Here is a 22,024-nt window from a genome sequence, read left to right as displayed (position 1 = left end):
GCCTGGTCAGCCTCAGTGCCTTTTCATCTCTCACCTGGACCCCAGTTTCCAAACAGATCCCCCTGCCCCAGCTCTTGTTCCCACTAATCCTCCCTCCAAACGCAGCCAGAGTGATTTCATTGTATCACCACCCCCACTCCTGCTTAAACCCCCCACTAGCCAAGAAGCTGATCCAAATTCCTTTGTATGGCATTAAGCGCCCTGCTTGCCAGCCTGGCTGACCTCATCTCTCTCCAGCCCTCCCCTCATGCTTTGTTCCAGAGCCAGGTGGAATGAAACTGCTTGTCCCTGGACCTTGTTTATCACATTCTATCTGCCAAGAATGCCACCCCCACCCTTCGTCTCCTGCCCCCTGAATCCATTCTCCTGACTAACTTCTGATCCTTCAAGACTCAGCTTCAGCTTCACCTTTGTGAAGCCTTCCCTGAACATCTTCCTCCAAGTTTAAATGACCCCTCTTTCCTCGGAATCCCCACCCGGCCCTTCCAGACATTCCTAATGACCCTGAAGCCCTCTGCCTCACTGTTCTCTCTCTCCTTGTCCCCATGCTGCAGAGAAGCCTGGGAGGCAGGGGTTGTGTCTGATTTCTCTGTATGTCCCCAGTATCCAGCACGGGGCCTGGCACAGGGCCTGTGGTTGGTGTTTGCTGAGATAATGGCTTGGCTGACTGACTCACATCTAAGCGGGTGCCCTGGGCACCTCCTCATGCTCCTTTCCACAGGGAACGACCTCTTCCTGGTGGCTGTGCATGAGCTGGGCCATGCGCTGGGACTGGAGCACTCCAACGACCCGAGCGCTATCATGGCACCCTTCTACCAGTACATGGAGACGCACAACTTCAAGCTGCCCCAGGATGATCTCCAGGGCATCCAGAAGATCTATGGTGTGTGGCAGGGAGATGGGTGACTGCTCCTTCCTCAGGGCTGGGCTGTGACTGCCTACCTGTCGTGGGGCAGGGGACGAGGGAGGGGGATGTTGCTACCATCAGCATTGCTGCTGTTTCTCTGACTGTGTGCGATCTTTACAGACTTCCAATGGCTTTGCCTGGCCAGAGGGCAAGGCTTTCCCTGGCACACTTGGGAAGCCTAGAGGAGGGTCTGGGCTATAACTGAGAGGGACAAAAGTGAGGTGAGGGCCACCCATTCCCTCTTCTTTACCCCTCCCCTTCCATACTCTTCCCTCTCCCTTTGTGCTTCATTCCCTCCCTGCTCCACCAGATGGTGACTGAGCACTCCCATGGGGTCCACCTCTAGCCAGACAGGTTAGCACATCTGCAGGAGTAACAGGGATACAGTGTGATGGATACTATAACCAGAGCTTTGTTCTTTAAAGTGAAAAGATGAGGGCCAGGTGCGGTGGCTTTCACCTGAAATCCCAGCACTTTGGGAGGCCAAGGTGGGCAGATCACTTGAGGTCAGGAGTTCGAGACCAGCCTGGCCAATGTGGTGAAACCCCATCTCTACCAAAAATTACAAAATTAAAAAAAATTTTTTAAAAAGCCAGGCATGGTGGCTGGTGCCTGTAATCCCAGCTACTTGGGAGGCTGAGGCAGGAGAATCACTTGAACTCAGGAGGCAGAGATTGCAGTGAGCCGAGATCTCACCATCAATCCAGCCTGGGCAACAGAGTGAGACCCTATCTCAAAAAAAAAAAAAAGGGAAAAATAAAGATGAAAGATTAGAAGCTGGCCTCTTACATGCCTCTCTCCCAGTTCTGTTCACACTGGTATATGAGGTTCTTGCTCTGGTCAAATCAGGTGAGATAGGGAGACCAGTTTACTTGAGCAAATGCTTATCAAGACAGCACAGGCACCCGTAGGCCCCAGGCTACAGAGCACAGGAGGAGGGAGGGCTCCCTATGGAGGAGATAACCCAGCCAGAGCCCTGGAGGACAGGCAGGACCTCCACAGGTAAAGCAGGGAGACCAGGTGGAGGCTGCGGGTCCCAGAATCTAATCCAAAGGTAGAACAACAGATTCTGCTGACAGATCAGATGTGGGGTGAGAGGAAGGAGGGAGGGTCAAGGATGACCCCAGGGTTTCCACCTTTTGTAGTTGTGTAGCAACAGGGTCCACCAGTCTGCAGCTCAAAAATCTAGGCTGGAGTCCAAGGCGGGTGGATCACCTGAGGTCAGGAGTTCAAGCCCAGCCGGGCCAACATAGCAAAACCCTGTCTCTATTAAAAATACAAAAATTAGCTAGGCATGGTGGTACATACCTATAATCCCAGCTACTCAGGAGGATGAGGCAGGAGAATTGCTTGAACCCGGAGGTGGAGGCTGCAGTGAGCTGAGATCACACCATTGCACTCCAGCCTGGGTCAGAGAGTGAGACTGTTTAAAAAAAAAAAAAAAAAAAAAAAAAAAAAAACTCTAGGCTGGGATATTTATTTGGCATCTTTGGTGCCCAGTACAGTAACCACTAGTCATACACAGTAATGACATTTAAATTTAAATTAATTAGGCTGGGTGTGGTGGCTTACACCTGTAATTCCAGCACTTTGGGAGGCCAAGGTGGGTGGATCACTTGAGGTTAGGAGTTTGAGACCAGCTGGTCAACATGGTGAAACCCCATCTCTACTAAAAAAACAAAAATTAGCCAGGTGGGGCAGCATGCACCTGTATTCCCAGCTACTCAGGAGGCTGAGGCAGGAGAATCGCTTGAACCTGGGAAGTGGAGGTTGCAGTGAGCCAAGATAGCGCCATTGCACTCCAGCCTGGGGGACAGAGTGAGACTCCTCCAAAAAAAAAATATATATATATATATATTTATATATATAGTTGGATAGTTGGCCTGGTGCTTCTTGAACATCTGGGGGAGTTTGAAAAGCTCCCCCAGGTGATCCTAATATGCAGCACAGGTGGAGAAGCACTGACCTAAGAACAAAAATGTGGAGAGAAAAAAGAAGAGGACTCAGGGGCATGCCAGCCTTTAGAGTAGGGCAGATGAGACAGGTGGCCAGCAGAGGAGGCTGAGAAGGAACAGCCCATGAGGCAGGAGAACCACCAAGAGGGTGTTTCAGGAAAAGTGTTTCTATGAATCTTGCTGCTCAAAGTGTAGTCTTCAGACTAGCAATATCAGCATCACCTGAGAGTGTGAAGCGATATAGACTCTCAGGCCCCACCCCAGGCCCTCTGAACCCTCATCTGATTTTAGCAACATCCCCAGATGAGGCATGTGCTCATCAAAGTCTGAGTCAAGCCTCCATTGGATGATCTTGGGAGAGCGGTTGGTGGTGGGTAGACGCTGCACTGGAGTGGGTTACAGAATGAATGAAGGAGGTGAGAAGTGGGGCCAGTGTGTGTGAAGGGGGCAGAGAGGGCATGGGACGCTGACCCTAAGGAAGGACATGATTGGTCTGTAACAGGAGAGAGAAAATAAAAGATACCAGACTTGGGGGTGGGAAAATGAGAGTCTCAATATAATGGCTATTTTCATCCATTTTCTCAAAGACTTGGGGAGTTAAACCAGGGAAAGGGAACAGGAGGCTGGACTGGGTCAGACTTGTCTCAGCACTGCCTGGGTGAGGCTGAGACAATGGCAGTGGGAGGCAGGGAACGGCTGCCCCCTCTCTAAGATGCAGCCCCTCTCTCCAGGACCCCCAGCTGAGCCTCTGGAGCCCACAAGGCCACTCCCCACACTCCCCGTCCGCAGGATCCACTCACCATCGGAGAGGAAGCATGAGCGCCAGCCCAGGCCTCCTCGGCCACCCCTCGGGGACCGGCCATCCACACCAGGCACCAAACCCAACATCTGTGACGGAAACTTCAACACAGTGGCCCTCTTCCGCGGCGAGATGTTTGTGTTTAAGGTAGGGCCAATGGATTGGCGCCCCTCAGCTGGCCCCTGACATTTCCCCCTCCTCCCCCATAACATGGAGCTGGGGAAAGTTCCTGATTTGGGATTCAGTTACAATGAGGCCTGGACGGGAGCTGGCCCAGTGGCCAGGGCATGGGGTCTCTTCCTGGTGCTGCTGAGTGAATCAACTTGTTTCCAGGAGGGAGAGGGAAAGATGGGTGATCACTCACCTCCCCAGGGGTTAATGCTGGGGGAAGTGTGGATGCTGGCTTCTGGTCTGTGACCTTGACTGAGTGAGTCACCTCCCTTCTCCGGACCTCAGTTTCTCTATCTGAAACCTGGGGGAGTCATTCCTTTAGCAAAGAGTGTGTGAAGATCCAGTGAACGCCTGGCTATGAAGATGGCCAACCTGGAGTAGGCGCTAGGTCAGTGGTGGCTGAATCTGACTCCAGACCCTGCCAAGGCTTGAGAGGCTGCTCCTGGCCAGGCTATACCTTGTCATCTGTCCTCCTTCAGCCATGGACTACAGAGTGGCCGTCTGCTTGACGTGTTGTAGGTTGGGTTCTGAGGGGAGCGAACTCTGAGGTGGGGTCTGGAATGCAGGATTTCGATTAGGGAGGACCTTAGGAATCGACATCTGTGGGAAGGAAGAGAAGGAAGCAGGACAGGGAAGAGGGAGAGGTGGCAACATAGGCAGGCCCATGGCAGCCTCAGCCACCCTCACAGGGAGCTCTGGAGCTACGGTGGCCTGCCAGTCATCCTACGCTGGGCCCAAAATATCTGGAACATTATAACCCCTCCCTCATTCAATCACGGGATGAGCAAGGGCATCCAGTAATTGAGGGGGGCTCTCTGGAGCAGAGGACATCCCCAAAGGGGCTAACAGTTGAAAACTGTCTGCTGGCTACACTCCTAGCCACTGGGGCAAGAAGCCCTTCTCTGAAGGGGATCTGGGCAGGGCGTCTCCATCACGCCGGCTGGTGGAGAAGGCTGCCTCACTCCCCTCATGGAGTTCTCCCAGCACACGCTGAGCACCTCACAGGAATCAGGCAACGTGGGTCAGCCCCAGTCCGGCTTCTCACCGAGTGGCTCTAGGCAAGTCTAGGCCTTTCTTAAGACTCCGTATATCTCAGATCAACTTAACAGAGACATAAAAGTCAAAATAAGGTCACACACCTGGATGTGAAAGTACTTTGTCAAACACCTTTTAAAACTACTGGCTTTTATACCATCTTTTACAAATCATGCTTCTTCTTCTGCACTCATTCTACTTTGATCCAACTGAACTGTTCATAGGCAGGTCTGGGTTTTATCATCCCCATTTACACATAAGAAAACAGAGGTCCTGGGAGGCTACAGGCCTTGCCTAGATTGCTTGCTTACCAGCCCGAGGCTGCAGTGGGGACAAGGCGCCAGTTAGAAGAGGCATTTTTACCAGACTCGGACTATTTAGCTGCCATTTACTCAACATGGACTGTGTGCCCCGTATTGTTCTGGGCCCTTTGCCTAGAATCTCTCATGATTCTCCATTATAACCTGCACTTGCAGATGAGGCCCTAGGTCATGTAGCCACAAGTGGAGGAATATCAATTCATGCCCAGGTCTCCAGGGAATTCCCATGGCTTGGCTCCCATGATCCTTGCCCTGCTGGATGGAGCCAGCCCCATGAAGGGCACTGGGCCCAGCATCAGTGACCACCCCAGCCTCCTGCTCTCCTGAGGACCTAACGTCAGCGACACTCCGCTGCCCCCATGTGGCCACTCCAGGCCCCGACCTCATCCTTTCCAGCTCCCTCACAGCGCCCTTCCACACCAGGCCTGTCTGCTGTCTGTCTCATGGTCCACCCACCACAACAGTCAGCAGGAGCCTGAAATGAAGAGAGTGACAGGGGCATCCTGTCTTCCTCCCAAGGCTTTAAAAGTTCGAAGCAGCTAATGGACAGGCTCTGTGGAGGGTTGCCAGGCTGGGCCCTAGGGAAGGCGTTGGGCTGCTGGGGCCTAAACCCCAAGGCTGAAATCACTGGGTTCAGAGGCAGGGCCTGACACACCTTTCTCCCCCTCTCTGGCTCCCTCCCAGGATCGCTGGTTCTGGCGCCTGCGCAATAACCGAGTGCAGGAGGGCTACCCCATGCAGATCGAGCAGTTCTGGAAGGGCCTTCCTGCCCGCATTGACGCAGCCTATGAAAGGGCCGATGGGAGATTTGTCTTCTTCAAAGGTAATGTCGCCTGTGCTGCAGGATAGCTCCCTGCCCAAGGTCTTGGGACCTCCTTTTTCCCATCTAAGCTGGAAGAGGCAGGGTGGGAGGCAGATGTCCTCAGAGGGCCCTTCTAGCCGTAACAGAGACACTGACCTTTGACAAATCAGGTCAGAAAGTGATGCCTGAGAATCTATATGTGCCAAGGTTGGTGGGGTGACCAGCTCCGCCCACATGAAGTAGAGCATGGGACAAGCAAGTGAAGACCACCCAGTACCCCATGGGAGGCCATCTGGTCAGTTCTGTAAGAACCCAGAGGGAGGAGGTCACTCAGGCTGGGGAGGTCAGGGGAGGGCGTGGGAGGGAGCTAAGGTGCCCACCCTGTGCCCAGCACTGTGCTAGGTTGTTTCATGACAATTATCTTTACTTGGGCCAGGCCTAAGATGGGTGAGCTACAGACAGTGAGAAGAAAGGAAAGCATCCCAGAGGGACAACAGCTGAATAAAGGAGTAGGGTTGGGATGTGTATGGACGTTCACAGGGCTTAGAAAATGAGAAGCAAGAAAAACATTCCAGAGGGACAACGGCTGAGTAAAGCAGCAGGGTCGGGATGGGAACAGATGTTCACAGGGCTTAGAAGACCCACTTCATGGCCACAGAAGCCCCACTTTGGAGAGCTGTGAGAAATGGCCCAGGAAGGTCATTTGGGGGCAAATCCTGAAGAGCCCTTATTGCCAGGCCAGAATGTGGTCTTGATCCATTAGGCCAAGGCTGGAAATCTATGGAACCTTCCTGAGCAGCAGAGAGCCAGCAGGCAGGAGGTGACAGACATGGCAGGGGCAGGGTGGCCATTTCTGAGGCGGTTCTGGAGAGCGCCATTCATGAGGCCCAAACCAGGGAGGAGCTGTGCAGCTGAAGAGCAGGGGACAGCTGTCAGGAGAGTCAGAGGGCCTCAGAAGTGGCTAAATATTCAGCTGAGTATGCTGGCTCATGCCTGTAATCCCAGTGCTTTGGGAGGCCAAGGTGGGTGGATCACCTGAGGTCAGGAGTTTGAGACCGGCCTTACCAACATGATAAAACCCCGTCTCTACTAAAAATACAAAAATTAGTGGGGCATGATGGCACAGGCCTGTAATCCCAGCTACTCAGGAGGCTGAGGCAGGAGAATTGCTTGAACCTAGGAGGTAGAGGTTGTGGTGAGCTAAGATCACGCCATCGCACTCTAGCCTGGGCAACAAGAGCGAAACTCATCTAAAAAAAAAAAAAAAAAATTGGCTGAATACTGAGAGGAGAAAGAGAGGGTCAACAGTGAAGTGAGGAATCCCTGTTGGGGACCTGGCAGGCAGAAGGTGATGAGGAAGGAGCCCTTTTTGGGGTGCAGATGAGGAACTCTGGGAAGCCCTGATGTGGAGCTGCCCACAGGCCAAGGGAGGTCAGGGATTCTGGGTCTGCTGCTCAGGTCCAGTGGGAGAGCCTCGGAGTTGGGGGTCACTGGTGGAGGTTTGAGGGGTGGTAGTGCATGTGAAGTTGTGGGAGTGGCTGAGATCACCAGAGAGGAGAGAAGAGCAGGTCACATGAACAGAAGAGGGTGGGACTCGGAGCCCAGGCAGCAAAGGGAAGTAGTCCACGATCTGTGACTGGCCTCAGGCTTCCTGCCCTTCCAAACTCAAACTGGGCCAAGGGGCTGAGGGGATCAGGCAGGCCTAAGGCTGTTTTCACCTGACACCCTGAAGATGGGCAGGCAGCACTGAGTGACTGGAGAAGCTGATCCTGGGCTCCTCTTGGCCACAGGTGACAAGTATTGGGTGTTTAAGGAGGTGACGGTGGAACCTGGGTACCCCCACAGCCTGGGGGAGCTGGGCAGCTGTCTGCCCCGTGAAGGTATCGACACAGCTCTGCGCTGGGAACCCGTGGGCAAGACCTACTTTTTCAAAGGCGAGCGGTACTGGCGCTACAGTGAGGAGCGGCGGGCCACGGACCCTGGCTACCCCAAGCCCATCACCGTGTGGAAGGGCATCCCACAGGCCCCCCAAGGGGCCTTCATCAGCAAGGAAGGATGTACGTAAAGGCCGGGCTGTGGTGGGAATGGGGAGCTGGTTTTATGTGGTCCTCATCAGTGCCCACAGGCATCCTCAGTGCCCATGGGCCTCCAGGCTTCAGAAGACACCTGGAGGGAGACAGTTGCCTCCTATCTCCCCACATTCACATGGTCCATTAATTCACTTACCAGCTGCCAAGTTACTCTTTTTCATCTGCAGGAATGATTCACAACAGAGAGATGTCATAGGCTGACTTGACTCCTTCAGACAGCGTCTCTCAAATAGTTATCCTCAGGTGTACTCCAGGGACTCCCTGAGTCACCAAATCTGAAAAGCAATGATGGGCATGCATGTTTCAAAGGCACCTTTTCACAGGGCTTAAGGGCAAGAAGATGAAAATAAAACCTTAAAAAAAAATTTTTTTTTTTTTTTAATTCCAAGAGATAAGGTCTTACTCTGTTGCCCAGGATGGAATGCAGTGGCATGATCATAGCTCACTGCAGCCTCAACCTCCTAGGCTCAAGTGATCCTCCTGCCTCAGCCTCCTGAGTAGTTGGAATTACAGCCACATGCCACTGTGCCTGGCTAATTTACAATTTTTGTAGAGACAAGGTTTCACTCTGTTGGCCAGGCTGGTCTTTAACTCCTGGCCTCAAGCAACCCTCCCACCTCGGCCTCCCAAAGCCCTGGGATTACAAGTGTGAGCCACTGCATCAAGAGAAAAACCTTTTAAATTTGTGTTTCCTGAACTCCTCCTAGAAGCCATGTTGGCCACCAGCCCCCACAACTGCCATCAGTCACTCACAGCCTGTCTCCCCACCAGCCTATGAGCTTCTCAGGAGGAGCAGCCAGCCTGGCCAGATGCAGAGTGAGTCTCCAGGACTGTATGTTAAGTAGATCTCCATTGATATGGTCAAAAGCACAGCCTCTAGAGCTGGAATGGCTGGGTTCACAACCACTATAGTACCACTCACTATGAATCTGAGCAAATCTCTAATTTCTGTTTTCTCATTTATAAAATGGGCATAATAATGGGACCTACCTTTATATAATGGTTTTGTGAGGATTAAATAAGATAAATTATATAGCATACTTAGAAATAATGCCTAGCACACAATCCATGCTATATGTTTTAGCTGCTGTTGTAGTCATCATCATCATCATCTTGTGCGTTTCGGTTTATGTGGATTGACAAGAATGATTCATTCACTCCATAATAACAGACAGCTTGTGTGGTGGGAGCTGGGGGCGTGGCAATGAACAGGACCTGCATAGGTCCCAGTCCAGGTGCATAAAGCAAGGTAGCAACAGATGCTATAAGGGAAAGACTCCCAGCACTTTGGGAAGCCAAGGTGGGAGGATCACTTGAGGCCAGGAGTTCGAGACCAGCCTGGGTGACATAGTGAGACTCTATCTTCACAAAAAAAAAAAAATACAAAAATGCGCTGGATGTGGTGACATGTGCCTGTAGCCCCAGCTACTTGGGAGGCTGAGGCCAGAGGATTGTTTAAGACCAGGAGTTTGAGACTGCAGTGAGTTTTGACTGCACCACTGTATTCCAGCCTAGGCGATGGAATGAGACCTTGTCTTTGAAAAAGAAAAAAAAAAAAAGAAAGAAAGAAATGCTGGGAGAGAGCAGTGAGCTAGATGGGGCCATGTTAGAGACTAGAGACAGCTGGGAAGGGCTCTCCGAGGAGGCATCACTCATAAGAAAGCCAATGGCCACAGCCACTATTTGTTGGCTGTTTTGTATACCTCATGCTTTACACACAAGATCTCCCTTTTTGGGGAGCCTCAGAGACAGGTGACATCAAGGACCTAGACCAATGAAAGTCCTAGCCAGGGTGGGGAGCTGGCCAATGAAGACAGCCTGAGCAAGCTGCTTTGCCCACTGGCTGGGCTGCTCAGGCTGTTGCTGGAGCCATGGGGTGGCTGCCCAGGGAGTGACTGGCAGGGCTGCCCACCCCTCCCCCATAAGACTCACAAGGATCCTGCATCTGCATTGTGAAGTGATATGTGCCAAGCCAAAAAAATCCATAATTGCAGAGAGGTAGTGTCTTGCTGTCAACAGGAGAAATCTTGCTCCCTGCCTCTCTTGGCTCAAGCAGGAGCTGGGCTGAGGCTTAATGGGACTCACATGGGCAGGGCGGGGGGGCCTGTGGGCACAGAGTAACAGAGCTGTGACCCAGACTGCATGCAAAGGGTCCTGTCTGGGTGGCACAAAGTGAACCATGTCCCAGTTCTCCCGCTGGTTTCCCAGCACCTGTGAGATGACAGGCAAGCCACTCCAGGTGCCTGGCACCCCCCTCTGCAGGTTCACACTCCATGACTCAGTCAAGCACTGCACCCCAAGCCTCCAGGTGTGCCCACCTTGCCTCCCCTGCCACAGCGCCTGATGCCCTCCCTCTCATGCTGCCCCAGAGCAGGCGCAGGAAGTATCTGGGAGCGGTGACACTGGGCTGTATTTCTGCAGATTACACCTACTTCTACAAGGGCAGGGACTACTGGAAGTTTGACAACCAGAAACTGAGCGTGGAGCCAGGCTACCCACGGAACATCCTTCGTGACTGGATGGGCTGCAACCAGAAGGAGGTGGAGCGGCGGAAGGAGCGGCGGCTGCCCCAGGACGACGTGGACATCATGGTGACCATCAATGATGTGCCAGGTTCCGTGAATGCCGTGGCCGTGGTCATCCCCTGCATCCTGTCCCTCTGTATCCTGGTGCTGGTCTACACCATCTTCCAGTTCAAGAACAAGACAGGCCCTCAGCCTGTCACCTACTATAAGCGGCCAGTCCAGGAGTGGGTATGAGCAGCCCAAAGCCCTCTCTGTACACTCGGTCTAGCCAGCCAGGCCCTTCCTCACCAGGGTCTGAGGGGCAGCTCTGGCCACTGCTCACCAGGGCCAGCAGGGCCCTAGGCTGGGGTCATACAGCTGAAGTGGTGGGTGCATTGGCCTAGGCTGAGTGTGGGACAGGGAATTATGGGGGCTGTGCCCCAGGGTGGGTGTCTGGCACCCAGCTGCCAGCCTTCTGTCCTGGGTAAACTACTCCCTACTTAAGGGAATAGGCCAGGCTCCATCTGGAGACAGGGACCATGCCAGGAGGAGCCCCTGTGGTCACGGCATCCCGTGGTATCCATGAGGCACCACAGCTCCATTCCTCGCTGGGACCCAGCACCCTCTGTGGGAAGCCAGCACTAGCTCTCAGCCCCCATCTGGGAGATGCCACCAGTCCTGGTCCCCTTTTGCCAACACCTGCTGGTCAGATGTCCCCCCACCCCCACCCTACTGTCCTCCAAGGTTACAGGACCCCTGCTTCTGACACAGTGGGCAAAAAGCCTGGGTTTCCCTGCTGGCAGACAGCAGATCCCTCAGGAAACCTGCTCCACTTGCCAGGGTCTCTTCTGGGACCCAGGATTTAGGGTCACATGCTGCAGGCAGGGCTGTGGCCCAGCTGGGTCTGACAAGGACCCAGCTGTCACATCGTGAATATTTTAATGTCCTGTCACTACTGTTTAAAGTCCCATTTTGCAAAGGCTGCTTGAGGCTTTAGGTGAACTAGAGGTGACTGTCTTGGTGATAAGGCCAGCATAGGGGCCCTTCCCCAGGCGACAAGGACCAAGGTGCTGCTAAGGCCACTCTAGCACCCAGACAACCCAGTAGCTGAGCCCTGCTCCTGAGGCTACAGAGCTGAGGCAGAAGCTGACCCCATCTCTGGAGGCAGATCTGAGTTTGTAACCGTCCTCCACTCCCCTCTGTTGTCCCCTTCCCCAGCTTTGCTCCAGCCTGTCACTTGCGGCCTGGGGCTCAGCCTCACTAGGTAGGTGAGGTGGAGACCGCAGCAGGGCCAACAGTGGCAGGGCCTGGGAGTCCTTCGGAAGGGGCCCAGGGCATTCTTCTGAAATGCTCAGTACCCCTACTCCCAACTACCCCGAGGCCGATTCAATGTCTTGCAGAAGCAGTGTTTTCCCAGAGCTTGGCCCTTGCTGACCCTGCTCACTGGGGCCATCTTCCCACACTGCTCTTAGGAGAAGGGCACCCCTACTGGTAGCGGCCCCAAGCTGAGGGGCCTCCCATTTTGACCTTCACTGGCTCACCCGTCACGGTCTCTGGCAGGAGTTCCTAGGGCTTGGCTTGCCTGGCTCCAGTGCAGCGGAGGCAGTCCTGCTTGTCACTGAGGAGCCCTAGGCAAGACCAGTGGGTTCAGTGATGCCCACTGGCTCTCTGCCAAAGCTAAAAAGAGGTGTCAGGCAGTCTCCAGCGTGCTGGCCAGGTATTGGATGCCACCCCTGCTCGCTGAGCCTGCATGGGCCTTGCCCCCGACCCTGTGGTCTCTGGGATTGGGGTAGGCTTACCCTGTAGCACAGACAGGGACTCCTGCTTCCCTGGGAGCTGTCTCAAGCAAAATCTCTTGTCCCAGAGGTGCCCATGTGGGTCCGCTGTGTCCCGTCATCATCCTTTTCTCATTTTGGCCAAGGGCAGGCTCCCTGGGACAGGCAGGGAACAACTGCGGAGATATTAGTGATTCATAGGTTTGTACAGTGTTTTATACTTTGCAAAGCACTTTATTAGCTCACATCTGTCAACTCACATGAAACTCATGTAGGCCCTGGGAGGCCAACGGTAATTCTCACCGTGCCCTCAGATGAAGCACAGAGAGGTTGTTACTTGCTCAGACCATCCAGTGGGCTGGCTGGGCCTTGTGTCCCCATCTGTGGACCTCTCTAGGCTCTGAGATGAGAAGTGTCTCCTGTATCCACCTCTTCCTGGCCTCCCTTCCCCCATTTCCTGGTCCCTGTCCACTCCTCAGGTTGGTGCTCTCACTTCTTGAAAGCTCTAGGCACCCCCGCCTCCCGCCAGGCTCCCCGCTGGCTCCTGGTAGGCCAGCTGAGAATGAGCAGGAGATGGAGGCAGGCAGCCCAGGCCACAGAGGTGAGGGATGTGGGGCCAGGCCCAGAGGGCTCAGCCTAGAGGCTTCTAATCTCAGATTCTCCTGCCTGTGGTCATCTGTTTGTCCATCACCCCAGGACAGGGTGGAGAGAGGGGCAAAGAACTGGGGGCCCCAGAGCCTCGCTTCCCTTCAGCCTGGGGGACATCACAGCATTTCAGTGTCAGTCACATTTTAAACTGATCAGCCTTTGTATAATGTTTTTTAAATCATTTCTAAATAAAACAGAAATACAGAGTGTGTCATTTCCCTGGGATGAGGGAACAAAGATCAAGTTCCAAGAGTGACCTTAAGAAGCTTCTGGGGGGAGAGCCGGGCGGTTTGGAGTATCTGGGAGCTGCCCCATGCATTTCATCAGCCAGACCGGCAGTCAGATATCCTCCCTCTACAAAAGGCTGGCCCTAGAGTCCCAGGGTTATTGGGGTTCCAGGAACACAGCCTCATGATGCCTCCTTAGGATCCAGGATGGGGAGCGGCGCCCCTCAAGAGTATGGGGAGGGTGGTTGTGGCACGGGCTTCTCAGAAGTCAAGGCCCCTGATGCCATGACCTGGGACACATAGTCAAGAGCACGGTTCCCAGCAATAAATATATTAATGAAAGCAGGCAAGGTCAGGAGGTCAGCAGCTTTGCGGGCTTACCAGGAGGCCTGCCCTGCCTCTGGAGGCCAGTGACAGGGCTGCCCCGGACCCAGCCAGCCGGAGAAAGGATGGGGTGGGCACGAAGGGATGAGCTGGGTCTGGCTGCAGGGGGGGAAGCAGGCTGGGGTCGAGGCTGCGAAGGCGGCCCTGCCGGGACTTCATTCCACTCCCCGGCGACCTCTTCGAATTCTCTGCCGCCTCTGGGGAGCCGCAGGAGGGAGTATAAGAGACAGAGACGTGGGGACAAGAGACGAGGCAGACAAGAACCACAGGGAACGGCGGGCAGACGGGCAGCATCCTCTAGGAGGGCGCCATCCTCTAGGAGGGCGCCGTCAGTACCAGGAAGTGCAGGCGATGAGGAAGCGCACATCATCCAGCGGCCCCCACGGGCCGGGTTCGGGCTGGGGCTGGGGCTGGGGCGGCGGCTGAGGCTGAGGCTGAGGCCGGGGCCGCTCCGCGCCCTCCAGCGCCGCGGGCTGGGGCTGGGGCTGGGGCTGGGGCTGGGGCTGCGCAGGGTCCGGGGCGCCGCAGCCGCTGCTCAGCTGAGCCCCCATGGTCTGCAAGAAAAGAAACCCTTTAGGTCTGAGTCGCCGGTAATCCCCGCTAGGGCCCCGCCCCGGCCCTGCCCTCACCTGGTACGGCCACACCCGCTGGTTTCCCAGAGTCCACCTCGGCGACGGGAGGAGCTGGCGTCGTGACGTCACCACGCACCGACCTCGCCCCCCGCGCGTTAGAGCGAAGACGGGACTCGAGCCCGGGCTCCGGGGCGGGGCCCCGCGAACGCACCCGGCCAATCCCGCCCCAGCACTTCGAGGCCCCGCCCCACCAAAGGGACGGACTGCGCCCCCGCTGCCTCTGAGGCGCCCAGGCCCGGAGGGACCTGTGAACCTGATGCCCCGCCCCCCGCCCACCGAGGTAAGGACCTGCAACCTCCATCCTCCATAGTCAGAATGCCCAGAAGATGGATGCCCCAGAGCTCTCTCGGGGCCTCACCTCGCTCCGAGTAAAGTCGGAACAGACTCTCAGCCTTTCAAGGACAGAGAAGACTGGAGCAAAGTCGGGGGCCGTGGCTCACGCCTGTAATCCCAGCACTTTGGAAGGCTGAGGCGGTGGGTAGGTCACTAGAGCTCAGGAGTATCAGACCAGCCTGGGCAACATAGTGAGACCTTGCTTCTACTAAATAAATAAATAATAGATAGATAGATAGATAATCGAGCCGAGAAGGTCAAGGCTGCAGTGAGCCATCATTGTGTCACCACACTCCCACCTGGGTGACAAGAGCAAGACCGTGCCTCAAAAAGAAAATAAAAACGTGAGAACTATAGTGCAGAGTATTTCTTGCTCCAGGATGAGGCCTCCCATCCTGATGATGGTGAAGGGAATGGCGTGTGTGGAGGTGAACTGGGTATGTATTGTGGCCATCCCACCCTAGCTTCCCAGAATGCTGGAACAACTGGAGAGTGTGGAGATTGTACACAGGCTGAGGGCCCCAAACATCACATTCAGAATGGCCAAGGGGAGCTGCACTTTAATGGGGTGGCACAGGACAGCAGAACCCTTAGCCAGCAGCCACAGGGCTTGCCAGCCAGCACAACAGAGCAGGTTTTTACATGATGATAGATCCAGGCGATGAGCACAGGTGGAAAAGGGCTGGGTGCCCAGCCACTCAGTCCCAGTGAGCTCTCTGCCACCTCCCTGCCAGCATCCAGTACAGATTGGGTGGAGCATGGAGAAGGTGCCAAAGTCCAGAGCCAAGAGCCCACGGAACAACCTGGAAGGTGACTCAGGTGAGGCTGAAGAGAAAGGAAAGTGCACAGTCAGTAGCTGTTTCACAGAGCCCGCCTCACCCTTGAGGTGCTTGCCTCGGCCCTCACCCCCAGATCAGCTCTGAAGAGCTGCTCAAGCAGCTGCATATCCTAGCCCTGAACAAAGCCACAAAAATGAGGATTAGCAGATGCTCAACAAATTTTTTAATATCATGGTGAATTGAAAAAAAAAAAAAATGTGCTGGCTCTATGTGCTCAGCAGTATGCAGATATGCTCTCACACTCGAGAAGCTACCAGAACAAACTGGTAGGCTCCCATTCTAGATGACATTTTTCCCCATACTCGCAAAAACCAAGTTAACGCCCAGCCATGGGCAGAAGAAAGGGGAGACCCCAGGTACCTGTCAATGAGGGAATCCCGCATGCTGGTAGCAATGGTGCTAGGCTGGGCTTCATTCAGCTTGAAGACACTTTCCACCACTGACAGCTCTGTGCTCGTTGTGTCCAGGCCACAGAAGGCACACCAGTCGTTCACCACCATCCCAGCGGCAATCACCTCACTGCCTCGGTTCACAGTGCCTGCCTGCCAAGGGAAGGACTCAGGGTGAGTCACGGCACCAGTCTCTCCCTCCTCAGTGAGGACTCTCCCCAAACCCTGCTCCTCCCTGGCCTGCAGCTCCAGTCCCAAACTGCAGCAGGTAATGACTCAGACTCCCGAACACAGGGCAAAAGGATCTGCCTCAGCAGGAGACGGGGTTCAGAGAACAGGAAGGCTTACCACAAGGGGGACCTGAAGAAGAGAGGACAGCTCATCCTGATCTTCAACTGAAGTCTTGGGATGCACCAGCCCTCCCTGATTGCTGAAGACACAATAGCTTCCTACTAGCACCTGGTCGGCCACTGTCTGTCTGAAGACTTCAACCTTGAGCACATCTGCCAGAATTTCTTCTGTCTCCTATCAGTTAAAGGTATTGTGTTCAGGGTCCAGAACTTACAGCCCCAGAACCAGGGCTCTCCATGCCCAGAAGCACCCAGGCCTTGGCTCCCTGTGCCACTCATTTCTCCAATGTATCTCATATGAAAGCCTCACCCAGAGAAAGGAGGAAGTACAGCTTAGAGCAGAGTCAGGGCCAGCTGTGAAGCCCCTAATACTCATGCATGGAGGCAGGTCTCCATGTCACTTTTTTTTCCCCTCTCACCCACAGTCAAAAATTCAACAGTCAATCACCACAGGACTGGATGGTTCAATCTCACCAATCCTGAAGGATTCATACCCTCCCCAGCTTCTTTCTGACACTGATAAGGCATCTGTTATCATTATTCTAATGAGTACCTGAAATTCAAGAACCCATACATAAAAAGAAACCACAGAAGAGACCCCTAATTCCTGCCTGTTAGGAAAGATCAGTGACAGACCAATGACTAGGATAGCCCTGTGACACTTGGGTCAGGTTGGGCTGCCTCACCCTGTCCAAGTCTGGGTGGACCAAGGCCACGTAGTCATTGCAGGTGGTGACATTGCCCAAGGCTGAGAGCCTCTCCTCCACCCGCCGAATTTGCACTGAGTCTGGGAGGCTATTGCGAATGTGTTGCAGCTCCTGATCAGTGGTATTGTTGGGCACCAGGAGACCGTGTCTGTTCCCTAGAGAAAACCAAATTAGAGCGGGGTGGGGGGGGTGCGGAACAAAGGTGAACCATGAACACACAAGATGCCTGCTGAGCCCTAGGGGCTGAGGATACAACCCAACAGCCCAGCCCAATCAGCTTTCCCAGGAAAGCTTTAGGCCCAGAGCGCAGCCCTCCAACCCACAACCCACTGATTCGTATAACACCCAGGGCAGGCCAGAGACTACCCAGGAGTCCCAACAAACACTGCCTATTTCACCATCATCAACGGGGGAGGGGGGGGCACTAACAGAAAGAGCTTTTGGCATTAGTTGTGTATTTCTACTTAAAAACTGAAATAACACTACACACATAGCAGAATGGATACTTTTTTTTTTTTTTTTCTGAGACAGTGTCACTCTGTCACCTAGACTGGAATGCAACGGTGCAATCTTGGCTCACTGCAACTTCTGCATCCCAGGTTCAAGCAATTCTGCTTCACCCTCCTGAGTAGCTGAGATTACTAAGGCACACCACCTCACGGCTAATTTTTTGTGTTTTTTGTAGAGACTGGGTTTCACCATGTTGGCTAGGCTGGCCTCAAACTCCTAACTTCAGGTGATCCACCTGCCTCGACCTCCCAAAGTGCTGGGATTACAGGTGTGAGCCACCGTGCCACCAGAATGACTAAAATTTTTACAAGTCATCAATTCCAAGTGTTGGCAAAGATATATGGTGCAACTGAACTCTCATGCACTGAGACAGGAGTGTAAGATACTTCAGATAATTATCCAGCATCATCTACTACTAACTAAATAGTCACATAACCTGTGACTCTGCCATGCCACTCTTAGGTATTATATATCCAGTAGAAATATGTTTGTGTTCACTAAAAAAACCATAGTAGCACTATTCCTACTAGACCAAAGTGAAAACTGCCCAAATGTACTGTCGATGTAATGGATGAATACACTGTGGTATACATACACAAAACACACTATACAGCAACAAGAATGAACAAACTACAAATACACACCTCTCAATTTCGAAATTCCAGGTCATGCCCATCATCAAATACACCAACGACCAAGCTACAATTTCCCTTGTCAGAACTTGCTCAAGTCCTAAGGGCATAGCTAGAGATCAGGGTGTTGTTTTTTTTGTGTGTGTGTGACGGAGTTTTGCTCTTGTTGCTGGAGTGCAATGGCACGATCTGGGCTCACCGCAACCTCTGCCTCCCGGATTCAAGCAATTCTCCTGCCTCAGCCTCCCAAGTAGCTGGGATTACCGGCATGCGCCACCACACCCGGCTAATTTTTGTATTTTTATAGTAGAGATGGGGTTTCTCCATATTAGTCAGGCTGGTCTCAAACTCCTGACCTCAGATGACCCACCCACCTCAGCCTCCGAAACAGGCTTAAGATTTTTAAAAATTAGGCCGGGCGCGGTGGCTCAAGCCTGTAATCCCAGCACTTTGGGAGGCCGAGGCGGGTGGATCACGAGGTCAAGAGATCGAGACCATCCTGGTCAACATGGTGAAACCCCGTCTCCACTAAAAATACAAAAAATTAGCTGGGCATGGTGGTGCGTGCCTGTAATCCCAGCTACTCAGGAGGCTGAGGCAGGAGAAATGCCTGAACCCAGGAGGCGGAGGTTGCGGTGAGCCGAGATCACGCCATTGCACTCCAGCCTGGGTAAAAAGAGCGAAACTCCGTCTCAAAAAAAAAAAAAAAAAAAAAAATTTTTAAAAATTAAAATAAACATAAAAAAATAAAGAAACAGACTTTTAAAAGTGACCTCAATGAGCAAAACTACGAAACAACAGGCAGTAGTAATGGGAGACAGATGCAGCTTAAAGAAAGGACTATGGACCATGATAAACAGTGCAACAGGTAGGAAGGTAGGGTAGAGATGTGGTGAAGGGAATTTAAGGTTTCAATGTAACTGACCGCAAATCTTGGCTAATCTTTAGAGAGACAGAAATGGATGCTTAGAAAGAGAAAACAACTTGCCCACAGTGGCAGAGAGAGATGAGACACAAATCCTCGGCTGGGTACAGTGGCTCTCGTAATCCGAACACTTTAAGGGACTGAGGCAGGAGGATCACTTTAGCCCAGGAGGTCAAGGCCAGGGAAGCCACGTGTCTACGGTCAGGGTCCTTGTATTTAAGTATCAACCAGGTGTGATGGCACCAGCCTGTGGTCCTAGCTACTTGGTAGGCTGAGGTGGGAGGATTGGGTCTAAGAGGTTGATGATGCAGAGAGCTATGATCTTGCCACTGCACTCCAGCCTGGTCGAAAGAGCAAAAATCTCGTCTTAAAAAAAAAGGGAGATAAAAATCCTCCTTCACATTAGGAACTAGGCATGGAAGTTAGTCAGTTAGGCTGTCTCAGCTTCCTCATCAGTCAAGTTAGGCCAGTAATTCCTACCTTTCAGTGTCTTTGTAAAGAAGGAATGAGAACAAGTGAAAGCACTTTACATTATTTGGTATTACTATTATCCAGTAGCCTTTCCTAGAGGATTGCCCCCGACCTCCTGACGCTTGGCCGGAGAGATTCTATAGTGCCCAGAGATAATGGATGATATCCTGGGAATCCCTAGATCACTCCAGGTTCCCTCCGGGGGTGAGATTAATGGTGCTTGGAGACCACTCCCTCCCTCGGCGTCCTCCACCTGCCTTACCCACACACATGCGCCCGATGATGCGGCAGCCGGCGATAGACGCGTGCACCACGGGGATGGTATCGGAGAGCTCGCCCTCGAACACACTGTAGGGACATGGACTCGGTGGTCGCGGGGCGGAAGGGCCGGCGCCCTCACCCCGCCGGAGCTCTTGACTCCCAGGTACCCTTGCCCCCACCGCGAGCCCCTGGGCTCCCGCCGCACCTGTAGAAGTTCTCCGAGCCTCCGATGGCCACCAGGCAGTAGGTGTTGGTGAGCTTGGCAAAGCAGCCGATCTCACAGTTGTTCTCGAAAGACGCTCGGACCGCCATGAGGCCTGGGGGCGATGGAGCCGGGAGTTCAAGGTCTGCGGATCCTTTCCCAGCTTTGCCTGCCTCCGCCTCTCGGGCCCCGCCGCGACCCCGCCCCTGTTGGCCTCCGGGCCTCTCCGCCCTCAAGTCCTGCCCACTGGGCCCCGCCAGGCCCTCCGGCCCTGAATCCTCAGGCCCCCACCCCTCCCGACCCAGGACGGGAGCTGACTCTTCCAGGATCCCCTCACACCAGCTCACCAAATAACCGCAAGCTCCACACGCGACGACTGTACCTCAGACTCTCTAAAAAGGTTTCGGTTTCCACTTCCGCCCAGGGAGGCTTCCGGGAGAGCGCGGCGCGCCCCGCCACGCATGCGGCCCTCCTACCTCCGGTCTCCGGCGGACTCTTAAGTTCGCCAGCTCTGTGGGCGGTGACCCCGCCTGGCCCCACCCCCAGCCTGCTCGCGTTTACTTATTCATTATTCATTCAAGAGCGTTTTAGGAGCTGTCATCGACCTAGACCTTTGGCTGCTCAGAGGTGAGGCATGAGGGAGAGGAGGGGCCGGGGTGTCTCGTAGAAGGGTTGATGATGGAGGTATTGATCGAAATGAAGCCGGAGGCCGGGCGCGGTGGCTCAAGCCTGTAATCCCAGCACTTTGGGAGGCCGAGGCGGGTGGATCACGAGGTCAAGAGATCGAGACCATCCTGGTCAACATGGTGAAACCCCGTCTCTAATAAAAATACAAAAACATTAGCTGGGCATGGTGGTGCGTGCCTGTAATCCCAGCTACTCAGGAGGCTGAGGCAGGAGAATTGCCTGAACCCAGGAGGCGGAGGTTGCGGTGAGCCGAGATCGCGCCATTGCACTCCAGCCTGGGTAACAAGAGCGAAACTCCGTCTCAAAAAAAAAAAAAAAAAACTAAACCATGAAGCCGGAGGAAGGGCAGCATGTTTGGGGAAAGTGATGAGTCCAGCTGTGCCTTGCCTGACAGAAGTCTGGGTCTGGAGCCCAGCGTGGAAGTGGAGAGCTGAGGAATGAGATGAGGGGCTGAAGACTGGGATGGACTAGAAGAGGCTACCCATAGAGTTCCAGGAGAGAGGAGGAGGCGCAGCGAGAGAGGGAAAGGCAGCCAGGCTGCAGGTGCTGGAGAGGGGAGGACGGATCAAGCAGGGGCTCAGGGAGAGGGTGGAAAGGGGTCCAGGGTGGGCAAAGATGTGGGTGCTGGTTGGCTGCCACGATGTGCCTCTCGCACGGGCTCTATCACTCACTCAGCAGCCAACTTCTGTCCCGCGATAGTGACGAGGACCTAGGGCCCTGCTGCACGCTTGGACAGGATGAACTTGCCCCACATTTTGTAGAATCTGCAAAAGCCCCAGGTTCTCTCAAAATGTCACAGTGGTAGCCTGGAGACCCTGGACTCCCTCAGTACCTCCTTCAGCATTCACCCTCCTCCAGGGGGCTCCCCATTATTGGCCTGAAGGGTGCCCTTCCCATAACTCCACAAAGTTCAGGATACACCAGGCACTGTGAGTCACAATAAAATCTGCCTTTATTGATGTACATCATGTTTACTGTCCTGGACAGGTGGTAAGTTCAGGAAAATGGCCCATGACCTGTCAAAACCTGTACTTCAAGAGACACTCAGCAAAATCATGATGGCGACAATGATGATGATAACGATGATGCGTGTGTGTGCGCGTGCGTGTGTGTGCACGTATGTGCGTGTGCATGCGTGCATGTGGGTGCATGTGTGCGCGTGTGTGCGTGCATGTGCATGTGTGTGTATGTGTGTGTTTAGGAATCCACATATGCTGCTCCTCCTCCCTCGCTCACCTCAGACCCACTCCCTCAGTCCTCTCTTGGGCATCTCTTCCTCTGATTCCCTCCACCAAAAATTTCTCTAACTCTCTCCTCCCTCTGCCCAAAACCTCCCCATCTTTCAAGGCCTGGCTCAAAGGCCACCTCCATCTCCTCTAAGAAACTTTGCTGACTACTCCACCTTCTCCATGAGTCTCTGCCCTTTGTTTTCTTTTTTTTTTTTTTTTTTTTTTTTTTTTTTTTTTTTT

General features: G+C 53.8%; 3 protein-coding genes across 3 annotated transcripts in view; 1 reads left to right on the top strand and 2 right to left on the bottom strand.

The window, feature by feature from the left end:
- Window positions 1–13,212, top strand: part of MMP24 (matrix metallopeptidase 24) — a 51,149-nt gene extending 37,937 nt beyond the window's left edge. The window contains exons 5-9 of the mRNA XM_032295147.1: window positions 722–883; window positions 3,594–3,808; window positions 5,872–6,010; window positions 7,780–8,046; window positions 10,501–13,212. Of these exons, the coding sequence (XP_032151038.1) occupies window positions 722–883; window positions 3,594–3,808; window positions 5,872–6,010; window positions 7,780–8,046; window positions 10,501–10,838 (1,121 nt within the window). The 3' untranslated portion in view covers window positions 10,839–13,212. The remainder of the gene's footprint in view (window positions 1–721; window positions 884–3,593; window positions 3,809–5,871; window positions 6,011–7,779; window positions 8,047–10,500) is intronic.
- On the bottom strand, window positions 13,148–14,993 carry MMP24OS (MMP24 opposite strand). Its single transcript, XM_032295149.1, has 2 exons — window positions 14,247–14,993; window positions 13,148–14,171 (listed from the first exon to the last, which is right to left on the bottom strand). Exon 2 carries the CDS (start codon window positions 14,166–14,168, stop codon window positions 13,947–13,949), a length of 222 nt encoding a protein of 73 aa, XP_032151040.1. The 5' UTR covers window positions 14,169–14,171; window positions 14,247–14,993; the 3' UTR covers window positions 13,148–13,946.
- Window positions 14,994–15,122: 129 nt separating this feature from the next.
- EIF6 (eukaryotic translation initiation factor 6) lies at window positions 15,123–20,357 on the bottom strand. Its single transcript, XM_032295148.1, has 7 exons — window positions 20,216–20,357; window positions 19,872–19,983; window positions 19,668–19,753; window positions 16,847–17,022; window positions 16,159–16,335; window positions 15,782–15,963; window positions 15,123–15,407 (listed from the first exon to the last, which is right to left on the bottom strand). The coding sequence occupies exons 2-7, from the start codon at window positions 19,976–19,978 to the stop codon at window positions 15,398–15,400; spliced, it is 738 nt and encodes a 245-aa protein (XP_032151039.1). The 5' UTR covers window positions 19,979–19,983; window positions 20,216–20,357; the 3' UTR covers window positions 15,123–15,397.
- Between the last annotated feature and the right edge of the window lie 1,667 nt (window positions 20,358–22,024).

This window comes from Sapajus apella, unplaced genomic scaffold, assembly GCF_009761245.1.
Source record: "Sapajus apella isolate SASKATOON/1434 unplaced genomic scaffold, GSC_monkey_1.0 scaffold33, whole genome shotgun sequence".
Classification (NCBI taxonomy): domain Eukaryota; kingdom Metazoa; phylum Chordata; class Mammalia; order Primates; family Cebidae; genus Sapajus; species Sapajus apella.
Note: the sequence above shows the minus strand (reverse complement) of the source record. Positions and strands in the feature narration are given on the sequence as shown.